Genomic DNA, 14,275 nt, shown 5'->3' on the forward strand with positions numbered 1-14,275 from the left:
AACATACATTTGTATTGCAGGCTGTCTGGGCCAGAGCGGAGGGCAGCCGGTGGAGATCGGGAGGGTTTTCAGCACCGCCACACACCGCATCTCATGACAGGCGTGCGCGTTAAGCAGTCCTCATTTCCCACTCCGCTGGCCGTCACGGAAGCTTTACTGCTGCTGGCCCGGCCTCTCTTGTGACACTTAAAGGCTTTTCTTGGCAAAAGCAGCTCGTTTAATGCAATCAGAGAAGACAATCTTGTTAAGGATTGTCGCCCCTTTCCACACTTAGCCTAAGAGTTTTTTTGTTTTCCTTTCTGTATACAGCGTGTCTCCCACAGGTATTAATTGTACATGGATGAAGTCTTGGCAACATCCAGCCAGACGAACAGTGGGAGGTACGAGCGAGATGTTGAGATCGGGAATCCACTCGTCCAGCCGGAGATATGCGTGCCTCACCGTGTTTGTCGGTAAAACCTCTGGAGCTCTTTATTTACGCGTTATTCTTAGAGATTTCCTCCTATACCAGATGATCTATAGCACCTCGCTTTGCAGCAGACCTACCAAGCAGTGTTGTTAAACACTCAGCGGCTGTCATTGACATCGCCCTGCGCTATAAAGGCTGCATTTCTCTCCAGCTGGAATTTCTGGGGGTCTCTATTTTCAGATAAAACTATCGGGAACATTTATTTATATGAAAAAAACTCGTTTAGTCACAATTATACACGCACACAATCAGCCAATTAAACTTGTAGCTGATGAATATTAGAAAAACCAGCTGCCACCTTACCTGTGATCCTCTGAGGAAAAAAGAAGAAGAAGAAGGGGAAAAAAGAGAAAGATTCCACGCAGAGACTCGTCCGAACAGTGCTCTCTGTAGTCCCAGTGGGTTTTTGTGTGGCTCGGAATAATTACGGGCTGGTGGCAATCAGACGCAGCTGTGTTGATAGTTTGTAGCGACGGGTAGCGCGCCCAACTCTCAGCAGCAGCAACAGCAGCAGCAGCTTGCCATCCTCCGGCTCTGCGCGGCTGGTTTCCTCTCAGAGCTCCGCTTTCTGCTCTGCCCTATTTCAACTCCTCTCGCGCCGCTCCACTCCTGACGTCAGCCGCTCGCACGCCAGAAGAAAAAAAAAAAAAAAAAAAAAAAAACGCGCCGCGGCGGCCGCAGCTGCGGATCCATCGCAGTACCGGAAGGCGACACCTGTGTTGGTGTGCGCGCGCGGGCTATCGCATCGTTGCGGACCAAATTCCCTGACAGGGGAAATCAAATCTCTGCCTTGTTAAAGGTGTTTTGTTAAGTTTTGATTGATTTGAGCCAAATTAATTCATATTTGTTGCCACTGTTTGTTTCGTTAATAGGTTCAGTAAAAAAAAAAAAAAAAAAAAAAAATCCATCGGAGAGTTAATTTGTTTCTGCATTAAAATTCATAAAGCAAAATCTCTATTTAATTGACTTATTATATACAGAGTGAGGTATGTCAAACATTTCATTTTGTCAACTTTCATTTTACAAAAGCCATAATGGGGGTATTTTGTAGACAAAAAAGTCTGTACAGAGCACTCTGTATTCAATCGGGGCTCCTTTAGCATGAATTACTACATCAGGGCGGTGTGGTTGAGGGGATCAGTCTGTGGTGCTACTGAGATGTTAAGTAAGCCCAATTTGATTTATTTAGAAGCCCCTCTCCATTGTTGAGCCAGGTGTCTCATCTTCCTCCTGACCTAAGTCTTTATCACTGCATTATTGTTTTATTGTAATATTGTAAACACATGGGCATTGCACAATCCAGGGTCAAAACTCTTGTATGGGTACACATAAGTGGTGAATAAAGCTGATTTTGATTTAGGGTTTAGGTCAGGTCAGCTAAGCCAATCGAGCAGTCTTTAAAGAATGTTTTGTTAGTCAGTATAGACTTCCTGATTCATAATGTGGTGAGTGTCCTGTTTATTATTTTTAAATCTTCCAGAGAAATCAAATCCCATCATCTCATTTGCACTTCTGGTTTGAGGTGCTTAAAGAACTCAAATTATTTAACAAGATTCAGAAACTTGGCTTTTATTGATTTCAGGTTCACATGGGATACCATGGTTTAAGAGTTAAATGCTGGATGATTCAAGGTTGTACAGTATACTGTATAATCCTGTCGAAGAATGGGTTTCCATAATTTGAGAATATGATGGTAAAGTATAATTTAGAAAGATTTGACTTTATGTACCTTCGGTTTAGACAACAAGTTGTACACAACATTGTAAAAAGAAAAGCATTACAAAGAACAATGAGATTGCAGACAAAATTGTACATGCTTATTCTGGCAATTCAAACTCTATAATCTCAAACATGTGTAAAGGCTGGGGAGATCAAACAGCATGTACAAAAGACGGGTGAGAGAGGGAACTATGTGTCGGACAGCGTCAGTTGTTCTATACTTCGGCATGAATTTAATAGACAAACAAATGTGTTTGTTAAGTCTCTTCACTTAAGTCAATATTAATAAAATATGTGCTGGAGAGGTTTTAGGGTGGCAGAACCTAGACAACTTCACAAATTTGGGAGCCGTCCCAGATTCCGATCGTTCTGGAAGTGTGTTAGTAAAATCATTAAGGATTTCCCGGTAGAGCCATTAGAAGTGTCTTGCACAACTCTATTTCTGGCCGATCTTCCAGGGTATTTAAAGGGAAGTGACAAATGAAAAATACAAATATTATCTGTTGGAGCAAAAAAAGAAATGACCCGTGAATAGTTACAGGCTCACCCACCTAACACTGACCAATGAGGTGAACTTGTTAATTAAATTAAATATCTGGAAATGCTCACATCCCTACTGAGGCTGAATCATTACCTGTACATCACAAGACAGTATAAATTGAATAAATACTGGTCAGAAGAGATTTGATGAATCACAGAGTTTGACTGACGTGCTTCCTTCCCCTGTCTTGAGTATTTTCCTTTACTCTTTTCAATGTGTAAAGTCTATGACCGTTTACTTAATTTGTTAGCATGCAGATTCCTTGTCATCTAGTCAGCTGTGAAGACAGAAACATTGTATGTTGGTGATTATTGTAAAAACTTGACTGTGTAAATGGCAAATGTTTTTGTTGCGACTCACTGGTTCTCCAAAACGCAGTAAAAGTTAAGGTGCAAAAAAAAAAAAAAAAAAAAAAAAAAAAAGCATTTATTACTTTTTGGCAGAGTGGACTTGTGCTAGCACAGTCCTTCTGAAAAATAACTTCTATTTCATTCAAGGGAAAATTGAAGTTCTTTCGGCAGCTTGTATTATGTGCCTATCCACTCTTCCTCCAGACTCTGAGCTCATGATGCTAAGTTGACTCTCATCTGAGGACATTAGACCATTAAGCAATGGTCCCATTGTTTTTCTTAGTCCTGGAGGCTTTTGACATTTGAATCTCGTGTTGTGGATCCTTCTGCTAGGGTTTTGCTTCACAACCCTCTTCAGGCAGTAGTTATTCCTGCTGCTTGTGCATCTTATCCTACCATACTTTTTCCTCCCACTCAACTTTCCTTTGAGCTGCATGGATATATTATTCCGAGAAGAGCCAGCTAAAATTGCCATGACCTTTAGTGGCTTAACCACCTTATAGAGGGTGTCAGAGACTGTGCTGGATAACCATCTAGTCAGCAGCTTTGGCCATGATAGTGTTGACCAGGGGTCATCAACCTTTTTGAAACTGAGAGCTACTTCAATGTTGTGTCATATGAAGGGCTACCAGTACTGACCTTTGAACTAGAAGAGTCAACAGTTCACCTAAACTTTATGTAAATAAATTTTTCATGCTGTGTTATAGTCATTATATAACACATTATATAGTCAAATATATATAAATGTAAGTGTTAGTAAACAAGAAGACAAACAGAATAAAGTTTTAGATACAGCTCACTGGTGGATTGTGCTTTCTTAAATCAGGCTCATGGGCAACACATTTGGTCCTCGGGGGCTACTTGGTGCCCGCGGGCACCATGTTGGTGACCCCTGGTGTAGACCATAACATAATATTTATTGGTTAAAAATCCTATTTCTAAATTGTTCTTAGGTAATTTTAAAATTTTCTCCTGAATCTATATGAATTTTACTTAGCTGTAAGTATAAACCAAACATTTCTGTTTATCAAAAATAAATTAACACTGTATGAAATGCATCACTACAATGATTTAGTTTCACTTTTTGAATTGTCTTTCTAAAGGATTAACTTTTCAAGGATATCCATTTTTAGTGACATTCACCTGCATTTTGTATTTAGTCTTTTACATCTAATCCTGACTTGCAAGCCATGGTGTTTAGAATGAGGCGCCTGATGCATCGATAACACATCAACGAGGTAATGGCGTTGTTAGAAGCATGCAGACAATTTGCAACAGCAACTTAAAATAATAAATAGTTTGATTTAGGTTAGACACACACTTAAAAGAATGTTAAACATTCAGAAAGATAATATTTGTTTTTCTCATGTTAAGCAAATCAATATTTTAATTCTGAAAGACAAAAGAAACTAAATTTTGTATCTGCCAAACCAGATATGTTTAACCTATCACTTAAAATCTGCTACTTTAACCTATTTTAGAAAGAATATTCACTCCACACAAGTAGATGGTCTGTCCTCTGATCTTGATCTTTTATGCGGAAAGCTTAAGGGGATAAACTACAGAAGGCAACAATCGTGCTTGGCTACAAGAAGTGTATTCTAAAAAGACAGTGGGATGGTGGTGCCCCCATAAAATCTGCATGGGGCATTAAAAGATTTATAGTACATGTAACATTTATCAAGAGAATGACAAAAAAGGGGGTTTGGGAAAAACGAAAATCAAAGAGAAAGAGGCAAACACGAGGAAGCAATGAGAGTAAAGTAAAGAGGACAATTAGTCATTAAGATACAGCACTTTTTTTGGCAAGAAGGTAGATATTCTTATGAGGATTAGTCTCATTACTTTTTAAACCTCTTCCTATCCCTGAGCTTATTTAGACATACCCAGAGCACCACTCTCTTCTGTAGCAAGGCCTTTGTAATGTTGGTTCAATGCAACACTGCACTTGTCTTTGATAAATGAATGAATGCCCATGGTAAAGATGTGGTTGTAAAGGTAGACCATGTTTCTCCAAAATCTAAATGTACTTTTCTGCCATTTATATTTTCCAAAAGGCACAGAAAGGACAAAATATTCTGTGAGAGATCCACAGTTTTGTACCTTGTGAGGTACAATAGCGTGGTATAAAATTGTGATCAGATTTGAACACAATTTCTTTCCCCTAAAAAAACATTCAAAATATTTAGCAATACACAATTTACATAATACTATGGATGGAGGGACCAGTAATCTTGCAATTTCTAATCCCTCTTTCCCAGGAGAATCTGAAGTTGCTTCTTGATATAATTTCTGATATAATCAGACTCAAAGTGGAATTTGTAAATGTGCTTATATACCACTAACAAACAAAGCGTCTTCATGGAGTGCCATCCAAGAGATTAGATCACAGGTTTCACATTCAGCAATGTGTCCTTGTCCTTGATGTGCTGAGATCCCTTCATCCTCCTGGATGATTCAATGGAATCAAGCAATGTGCATGTAAAACTACATAAATCCTTTCTAAACTATTTTTGAGAAATATTACTTTCAGACATGACTCCTCCTTTACACAATTTAGCCAGCCTTTTAAAGATTACTTACATGATAACAACTTGTCTGAACCACACAGTTAGTGCATTTTCCGATATATTGTAGATCAATAGTGTGTGATAAAATGCAAGCAAAATAAAATTAACAACTGTTAGTCTTCAACTTTTTCTGTTTAATCATGTATTGGCTCTATATGTAAAAAATTAAATCTCATAATTGTGGTTTTAGGACAGCAAATAGGATTAGTTTTTTCAGCACCATGGACAGAGACAGTATTGAAGATGCTACAAACATTGTAGAAAAGTATCTCACTGCTCAGAAATTGTCATCATCGTCAACAACAAATTACACACTAAAGTAATGTGGTTCCATTCCGTTTGCCTTTGCAAAAATGTATCAAAAACAGTGCAGCGAGGTACACGGCAAGTTGCACACAGGATCCCTTATAGACCATGTAAAATTGAAGGAGAAAGCTAAAAAAGAAAGGAGGAGCAGAGAGGGAGAGATTGCCGCTGAGGCAGCAAAGTTCACTAAATTGACTTTTTTTTTCATAGAGAAGCAGGTATGATATAAACAATTGTGGGGAACCGTGAAAACGTTAGCAGCCTATCCTGCACAATAGTTTAATAAGTAAGAAGTAAATAACAGTGAGCTTGGTCTCACTGTGAGGAACCAAGGGGGTTGAAACTGACTTAATTAAATTAAGGTTTTATGGTATTGAAAAAATTAAATATGGTTAACAAAGCGACAATGGAAAAGAAATATAAAGCTAAAATGTCCTAAAGGAGCAATAACCGATAATTCACCACTAGGTGGTGCTTGAGCACTGTTTGTAGACCAAAATAAGATGTGCAACAAGCAGCGCCTCTCGCTCCAAGCAGCCACCCAGCCCCTCCTTCCTTTCTCACGGGTCGCCTTCCATGCGCATATTTGTATATGAACAAAAACACAGCAAAGCAGCATTGTTTTTCGGAAGAACATTTCAAGTGAAGAAGTAACTCATAACTTTATACTGCTGTTAGCAAGATAACATTTTGATCTGCTGGGCTTGCTCTCCAACATGTTGCTCCAACACTGTGCTGCTCTGACGGTGGTATTCTAGGGCAGGGAGGGGCTAAGCACTGAGTAGCAGCTGTTCACATGCACATACACATGTACACGCACGTTCAGGTAAACAAGAGACTGGAGAACAACACAGAGAGCTGCAGTGTGACCTCATACCATAGTCCAGCTGAAATATTACTTTTAGTTCTTCACATCATTATTTTTAGTCCCTTCTATCTAAAATATTGGAATTGTGATTATTGCTTCTTTAAATTCTGATTTAGTGTACCCTGAATAAACTTCACTTCTACATTATAAAAATATTTAAATCATTGTTGCATTATTGTATTTAACTTTATTTAATCTGGTAAAATCCTATTTAGATTAAGAAAATATTTGTGGTTATATGAATATAGTCAGTGCATCAAATAGTCAATTAGTACATTTGAATAGATGGAAAATTAAATGGGTTTGAATGATTTTTTTTTATTTATTTATTTTTACAAGAAAGCAGTGTCAATTCAGTCAGCAGCAGTAATGCTGCAAGAGCTCCTGCTAGCATTGAGGTGGTGAACAGTGGCAAAAAAATAAGTCAGAGCAGAAACCTATATAAAAATATAAGAGCACAAAACACACCTGCAGCATATTAGGTTATGCCGGTGATGGCGTGGCATGGGATGGTATGAAATTCCTGGCCTGAATCATTGTCCCAGTCCCCTGCTCAGAGCTCTACAAGAACGATAAATATGTAAGGGCTCAGAAAGATAAGATGCCTCACCATTTAAACATTTAAAAACAATCAGTCATATTTAAAATAAAAAATATATTCTAAAAGATACAGTGACCCAGCAAAGAGAATTGTATATTGGGATAATGTGCTCACACTGTCTTGATCCCATTAACAGGTGGGCAGCTAAATTTTGGACCAGCTGGAGACAATGGAAGAAAAACTCCTCAATCCCACCATAAAGGAAGCTGCATTAGTACACACATGAATTACCAAATAATAAGGAAGATAAGGCTTGACTTTGGTAATTAACCTCATGACAACAACTAGACTGGACAACTGCTCTGACCTGTTTGTCAAATTTAAATTGTCAAAAATAACCCAAAGATTCATAATAAAAGGATTATCAGTTGTGTCCAAGGAGCCAAGAGCGCTGCTGCATACTGCCTGCGGGTTGGTTTTCTGAAACACAGTGGGCTCTCTTTTATTTTCATTGAAGCAGAGGAAGTTAATCTCCATTCATGTTCTAACTTCAAGTAAACATTCTCTTTACACAGGACTGGGTTTTAAACATAAATTAACCTGCATGTCATCTCCATGAAAATTAAATGCCACGCTGTATTTTTCAAAAGAGAACACCCAGTGGAAGCAAACAAAAATGAAAAGGTGCCTGAAAGGAAACCTTGAGGAACCCCACACTTAAGTACCTGTGAAAGATAACTTTACAAGTTGGACAGAAAAACTCCTGTCAAACAAGTAGGACTCAAATCATTCAATGCTGTTCCTTTCGCACCAACAGACTGCTCTAGTTGACAAAAAAATGGCATGATCCACTTTGTTGAAGGCAACATTGAGATCTAGAAGAAAGAACAAGCTAAGAATGAAAAAAATGTGACCAACAAGGTGAACAATGAACATTCCTCTACCTCTCCTCCTCTCACTGAAATGGGCATCCTTAGATGCTGGTTATTGACAAATGCAGACCAGATACCCAATAACTCTCCAGGCACAGCAGACGACGATCTGAGCTGTGGGCGTACCCTGAGTGGCACATCAATCACACCTAAATGGTTGGAATATGAGTTAACCCCTGAGGGGCTCATATAGACAGCAGCTTGTGCTTAGAATTGTAAATGGAGCATCAAGTGCTCATTACACACCTCCTAACCCATGTCTAGACAAACTGGGTTTGAGACTAACATGCGGTTTCTTGAGCAGCCACAGCAGTCATTATTATCTCTGTCTTCATTTGCTCGGGAGTGTTTGTGCTTGCAGCCATACATCAGAAACATAATATCTTCTTCCCCCGACCTTAAAGGCAGTGATGCATGTGTCAGCACTAAAAGGTCTCACACACATAGGTGCTGCTTTACAGACAGTAACACTGGGAGATAAAACCATTACTCTCCTTTATGTGCCTTTTCCTCTGGCTCACCACCGCTCATATTGATGCAATCCTCAAACACACTATAAAGACACGTCTACATCTCTTACAACATATGAGGCTCTATATAAATATCAGTTTCTAAGGGGAAAAAATTGTTCAATGAAGCTCCAGTTTACTAAGTATTTGGGACATTGTGTAAATACAGGCTGCAATGACTGGAAAATGACATAAACTCTTTATTTTATTTAAACTAGAAAAATAAGCTAATTCTTGAAGCACAGTAAAACAATTTTGCTCATTGTATGAGGTCTGGAGCATGCACCAAAGCGAACAAAAAATGGAGAAGGAAGACTGTTACCTGCCTCTTAATTTGACACAGTCTGTTGGAATAAAAAAACTGAAGGACGAAATTTGGGATACTGAAATATTTTTCTGATCTTCCATTCAAAATGATTTCTCTTACTTAACTAAAAGAAATTTGTTTGATGGGTGCTCACTATTTAAAATAAAAATCTAACGTTTGCAGCCTTTTTTTGTTTTTTCTTTATACTTGTTAGATATTTTTCTCTGTGCATGAAATATTTCTAACATGTTATAACAGATGATGCAATACACCGATTTATCACATTTATATGCAGTCATTTTAATAAATAGAATTGCACTTACATAAACCTTGCATTACTGAACTGGACTGCAGTGCCAACCAATTCACACTGGAATAAAAAAAGTTCTGGAATTTACAGCAATTAGAAGATGGTGACATCCAAGTTTTACTTAAATTGTGGGGGAAAAGATTACAAAAAGAATGTTTGTCACCTTTAAAATCCATAAAATTCAATATAAAAATAGGAAAGTTGAGTGGAAGGAAAAAGTGTTTGAAAAAAATAGGGCAAAAGCAACAGAGAGAGTTTTGAAGAGTGCATTGAAGATCATTGAAACTCATAAGGCACGGACTGCTATTGTAGTGAGAGCTTTAAGGTTCTCCACAGATCCACAGTATCAAGGATATGGGCTTCACATGTTGCATTCCTTATTATAAGCTGCTCCAAAACTAAAGAACGGGCCAGAAAGGTCTTATGGACTGCTGCTCAGTGGTCCAAGGTCCTGTTCTATCATAATTTGGAAATAAAGGTCCAAGATACTGGAGATAGAAGTGGTGATGCATTGAATTCCGTGTTGCTTGAGGTCAAATATAAAGTTTCCTTAGAGAGTGTGGTGATTTACGAGCTACAGTATGTCATCTATTGGTGTTGGTTCACAGTGTTTGAACAAGTCCAAAGTCTCTATCAGAAACAGAGTGCTTCATGCTTCCCTGTGCTGTCAAGTCTTAAAGTGATGCAGATTTACTTTCCTGGCAGGGCTTCATCATTGACTGAACATGCAAATAAGCAATGAACCTAAAACGTCCCTGTACTGTGATGACAGACCTGTGAAAATGGCCCATTGATGAGAGTGTTTTTACTATCTACATGCAGGCATTGTGGTTCACCAACTTGGAATTTGAAAACAACTCAAACCCAACTAAAAACACTGTTTTTAACTACACTTGTTTTTAACATGTCCCAGCCACTCAAAAAAAGTTTTCGTTTTAGTTTCTAAATGCATTCTTGCAAAAATGCCATTTGCACAATCAGTTCTGCACATACAAGTGGTTTTAAAAATACTTACCTGTACACTGTGATCGCACACTGTCTCTTTCTCCTGCATTGTTTACATTTCTATTGTTTACCTTTAAATCACTGCTGCACCTTTACTGTCATTTACTGTAATTTACAGGCTGTATGCAACGAAATTTCGTTCTGTACGCACTCTGTGCATACAAAATGACAAATAAAGTTGTCTAAGTCTAAGTCTAAAAAAATTACTTTTAAATTGTTTATATTTTTATTTTATTTTCACACCTATACTACCTTCTAATAGTTTCAGCTTTTCTATGATGCTTTTTCTGATTTTGTCATGTCACTGACCTACAGCTAATAAAGCTAATTAGGTTTAAAATGGGGCACAAGTTTATGTATTTTATACTCACTCTCTGCCCTGTTTTAATTATTTCTAGCAAGTAATTCAAAGGAGCATATATTATAAATAGGTTCAAATTCATACATTACAGCAGTTTCCAAATTTGATATGTTGAGTTTTTTTAAACTCAATTGGTTTAAAAAACGTACAAACCCATTTTGTGGAAAAAGACTGATTTTGTGGAAAAATGACTTCTCCCTTTACTTTTTTCTCACACTCAGAAATCATAAGAAGTTATGTTATCTCCATTTGTTGTAAAATCACAAAGCTGATTAAGAATTTCTGAGAAATCTTATATTTCTTATAAATCTTATATAGTTATTTCTTTTAAAGCTTGACCACACACGACCAGCTCAGCTGAGGCTTTTAGGGCTGACCCAGGTTTTCCTGTAGGGATTACAGGATCCTCCAGCTGAGTTTTTCCCTAGGAAGAGGAAATATTAGTTGCTGCAGGAAGAAATAAAAGGCTTAAACAGCTCTATGTGGGGAGAAAATGTTAAAAAGACTTTTTAATTTTCTATCCACTTTACAGATATATGCTGCCTTTTGTTAGTTTATCACATAAAATCTTATAAAATGTCCCAAAAATGGAGATTTGTGGTGGAACTGTGAGAAAAGGTGAAAATGTTAAATACCCTTGCGAGGCATTCTAGCAAGGTAATTTCCTGCACGGATAATGGCTCGCTCAAAAGCCGAAGCATCTACACAAAGACGACAGCATAAACAACTTGACTGCATCCTGTACTCTGTGTGAGAAGGCTGCGCTGTATCAGCTAACTATCCACTGGAGAGGTGGGCAGCGCAGGAAAAGGTGTTCTGTGTGAGCTGCTCTTTGTAGCCTGCAGCCGCATGACCTCTTATGGACAAAGCAGGGCTTTTGATTTCTTATGCTGCCTTTGTCATTCGTATGTACTAATGCTCTCGCAGAAAAAAAAAAAAATGCATGGGCACACCGCCGTGTGAAGAAACACACTCGCTCTGTACTACATTTCTCACTCCAGGTCCTATACCTGATCCCACACACCAACACACACACCAACACATCTTGTATAATGGCCTTTGTTTCCTCCTTCCTTCATTCCCGGCTCCAATTTGATGGCAGCACGGCCGCCGGGTTCCCCAGATGACCATTGAGATAGAGCTAACAGATGAAAGCAGCAGTAAGACGCTGGCGGTAATGGTGCTACAGCTCCGGCTTACAGCCCATATTTCTCGCTGATGGCTGCGCTGCTCTGCCTCCCTCTGACACCTGCAGGAGTGAGCTTCTTGAGAGAGTTGTTAGTATTAGAGAGGGAGAAACGTCTAAAGGAGGATCTTGTGAAAAAAGAAAAAAATCCACACACGCTTCCGGAAACATATGCAAGGTTTTTGACATGCAAAAGCCTTTCACCAGGTTTGGTTCCTAACCCATGTCTTTACCATCTGCTCTTCACACATCACTTTGCTGGTTGTAGTCGATGCACTCTCAGATCATTACATTTCTCATTATCAATTGTGGAGTGTCAAGAGAGAAACTGTGAACGTACTACAGAGCGTGTTGAGGTGCAAACGAGGCAAACGTGTAGATAAATAGATTACGAGTGCATCAAATCAACACTAAGTGACAGTAGCAGAACAGCATAAACAAAGTAGGACACATCATCGTCTAGGTGTTTTGTCTCTTTTAGGATTGCCAAGTTGTTCAAACGTTTCTACCTTAATCTTTCACTTCAATCAACAACCACTTTGGGTAACATTCACAAAACCTGCAGTCTCTGAGCTATTTGACAAACTACTGACTTTTCAGATCATAGTGATCTCTTTATGAAATTATGAAATTTCCAACAACAACAAAAAACGTCATCCCTAAAAAGCAAACAAGGAGCGTGTTGCCACCTTTGAAAATGTATCTGGAAACATAGCTTTTTGTCAGAATATTTTATATTAAAACAAATAAAAATCAATCAGCAACAACAAAATAAAGTTTTAAACAAGAGAAACAGAGAAACAATCATTACTTACTATTCAAACTGATAAATGCAGACTTGCTGGTTGCTAAAAGTCTCAGGTGAGCCACATACAGAATTGAACTGGTTCTGCTGGACGTTGCTTCCTGTTAAAGGGAGGTTTTCCTCTCCACTGTCACTACATGCATGTTTAGTATAATGGGATTGGACATAGCCAATGATACAATGGACTCTATTGCTACATGCCCATCCAGGAAAAGCAAATGAAGCAGGTCAATGACTTGATGCAATATGCAGGATTTCTTAAGATAGAAAACTTTTTAACCAGTCTGTATGATTTGATAGCATTGACCTTATAAAGTACTTTGTGTCGTAAATTGGTGCTATATAAATAAATTGAGTTGTAAAAGCCAATGAGTTCAAATGTGACAAGGTTCTGCTGAAAAAGAGCCAGAATGTGAAAACTTGGGAATAGGTTTTCAAGAGGCACATTTCAACCTTTCAAGAGGGTTTAAAACTATATTCTATTTGCAATTGCATGTGTTCAATATAGACATAGACAGTCGCACTTATGAAACAAAATGACTCTTGCTCTTTTTCCATTAAACAAGAAGTGTATTTCTCATTCAACAGGGGTGGACAAGGTTGTGGCTGACAAATTACTAATAGATTACATTTCAGTAAACACCTTTAAACTAAAATGCTATAATTAAAGTTGTTTGCCAAATTTATTAAAAAAGACATATATGACTGTTGCATGAAAAGCTGTGCTTGATTGAGCAGAACCTCTTGAGAAATTAGACTTTTGAACTTTAGAAAAGGTAAAGAATAAAGAAGATAATGATAATGTCTGGAAACACATTTTTGCATACTAATATTTTTCATACTTCTCCAGACCTTGAAGACGCTATAAGTAAACTCCGAAAATGTCCAACTTTGCCAGATGGTGTATGAATGCTGTGTATAGCCCCTTTAAAATGATTGGCACCTCTGGTTAAAGATGCATAGAAAAGCTTTACAATAAATTGTTGTGCAAGTTGCCTTGATGCTATCCTTAAATGATACGTTCCCTTGTTTTTCTCCTGTAAAAAGTAGTTGTGAGAAAATGGCCTTTGTTCCAGGTCTCGAAAGTAGAACATAAATTAAATTTCCAAAGAAAAAATGTGGGTTGTAATCCCGAAAAAATATACAACAAGCAAAAAGTGTTTGGCAACCCCTGACAATGTGTCGATCAGTATCAGACAAATTAATTTGACTAAAATAGGTTTTTAAAAGTTAAAGTTAAATAGAGTCAAACAGTCACAAAAAGTACAAAATCCAGTCTTCAAAACCTAGAAAACAGATGCTACAGTCTGTGATTCTGTGGCTAAATAAATTCCAGTCCCATCGTGTATTATTTTCAGTTGTTTCAAACATTTTATCTACTTCTCTCAATGTAGATATGGGCACATTTAGACAAGGACTTAATTTAACGAGCAACACAGATCTGCCTGTGACCTCTTAGGTTTCCCATTTTGAACAGGAGCTGAGCGAAATCCTCT

General features: G+C 38.0%; 1 protein-coding gene across 2 annotated transcripts in view; it reads right to left on the reverse strand.

Moving 5' to 3' along the window:
* LOC118561801 (follistatin-related protein 5-like) overlaps positions 1–7,353 on the reverse strand; it is a 120,509-nt gene extending 113,156 nt beyond the window's left edge. The window contains exon 1 of one of the 2 annotated variants that reach the window (XM_036134031.1): positions 7,292–7,353. In XM_036134031.1, coding sequence (XP_035989924.1) covers positions 7,292–7,300 — 9 coding nt within the window. In that variant the 5' untranslated portion in view covers positions 7,301–7,353. Of the gene's footprint in view, positions 1–772; positions 1,115–7,291 lie in introns of those variants that run through there. The other variant, XM_036134032.1, reaches the window with a different exon arrangement.
* Between the last annotated feature and the right edge of the window lie 6,922 nt (positions 7,354–14,275).

This window comes from Fundulus heteroclitus, unplaced genomic scaffold (genome assembly GCF_011125445.2).
Source record: "Fundulus heteroclitus isolate FHET01 unplaced genomic scaffold, MU-UCD_Fhet_4.1 scaffold_72, whole genome shotgun sequence".
NCBI lineage: Eukaryota > Metazoa > Chordata > Actinopteri > Cyprinodontiformes > Fundulidae > Fundulus > Fundulus heteroclitus.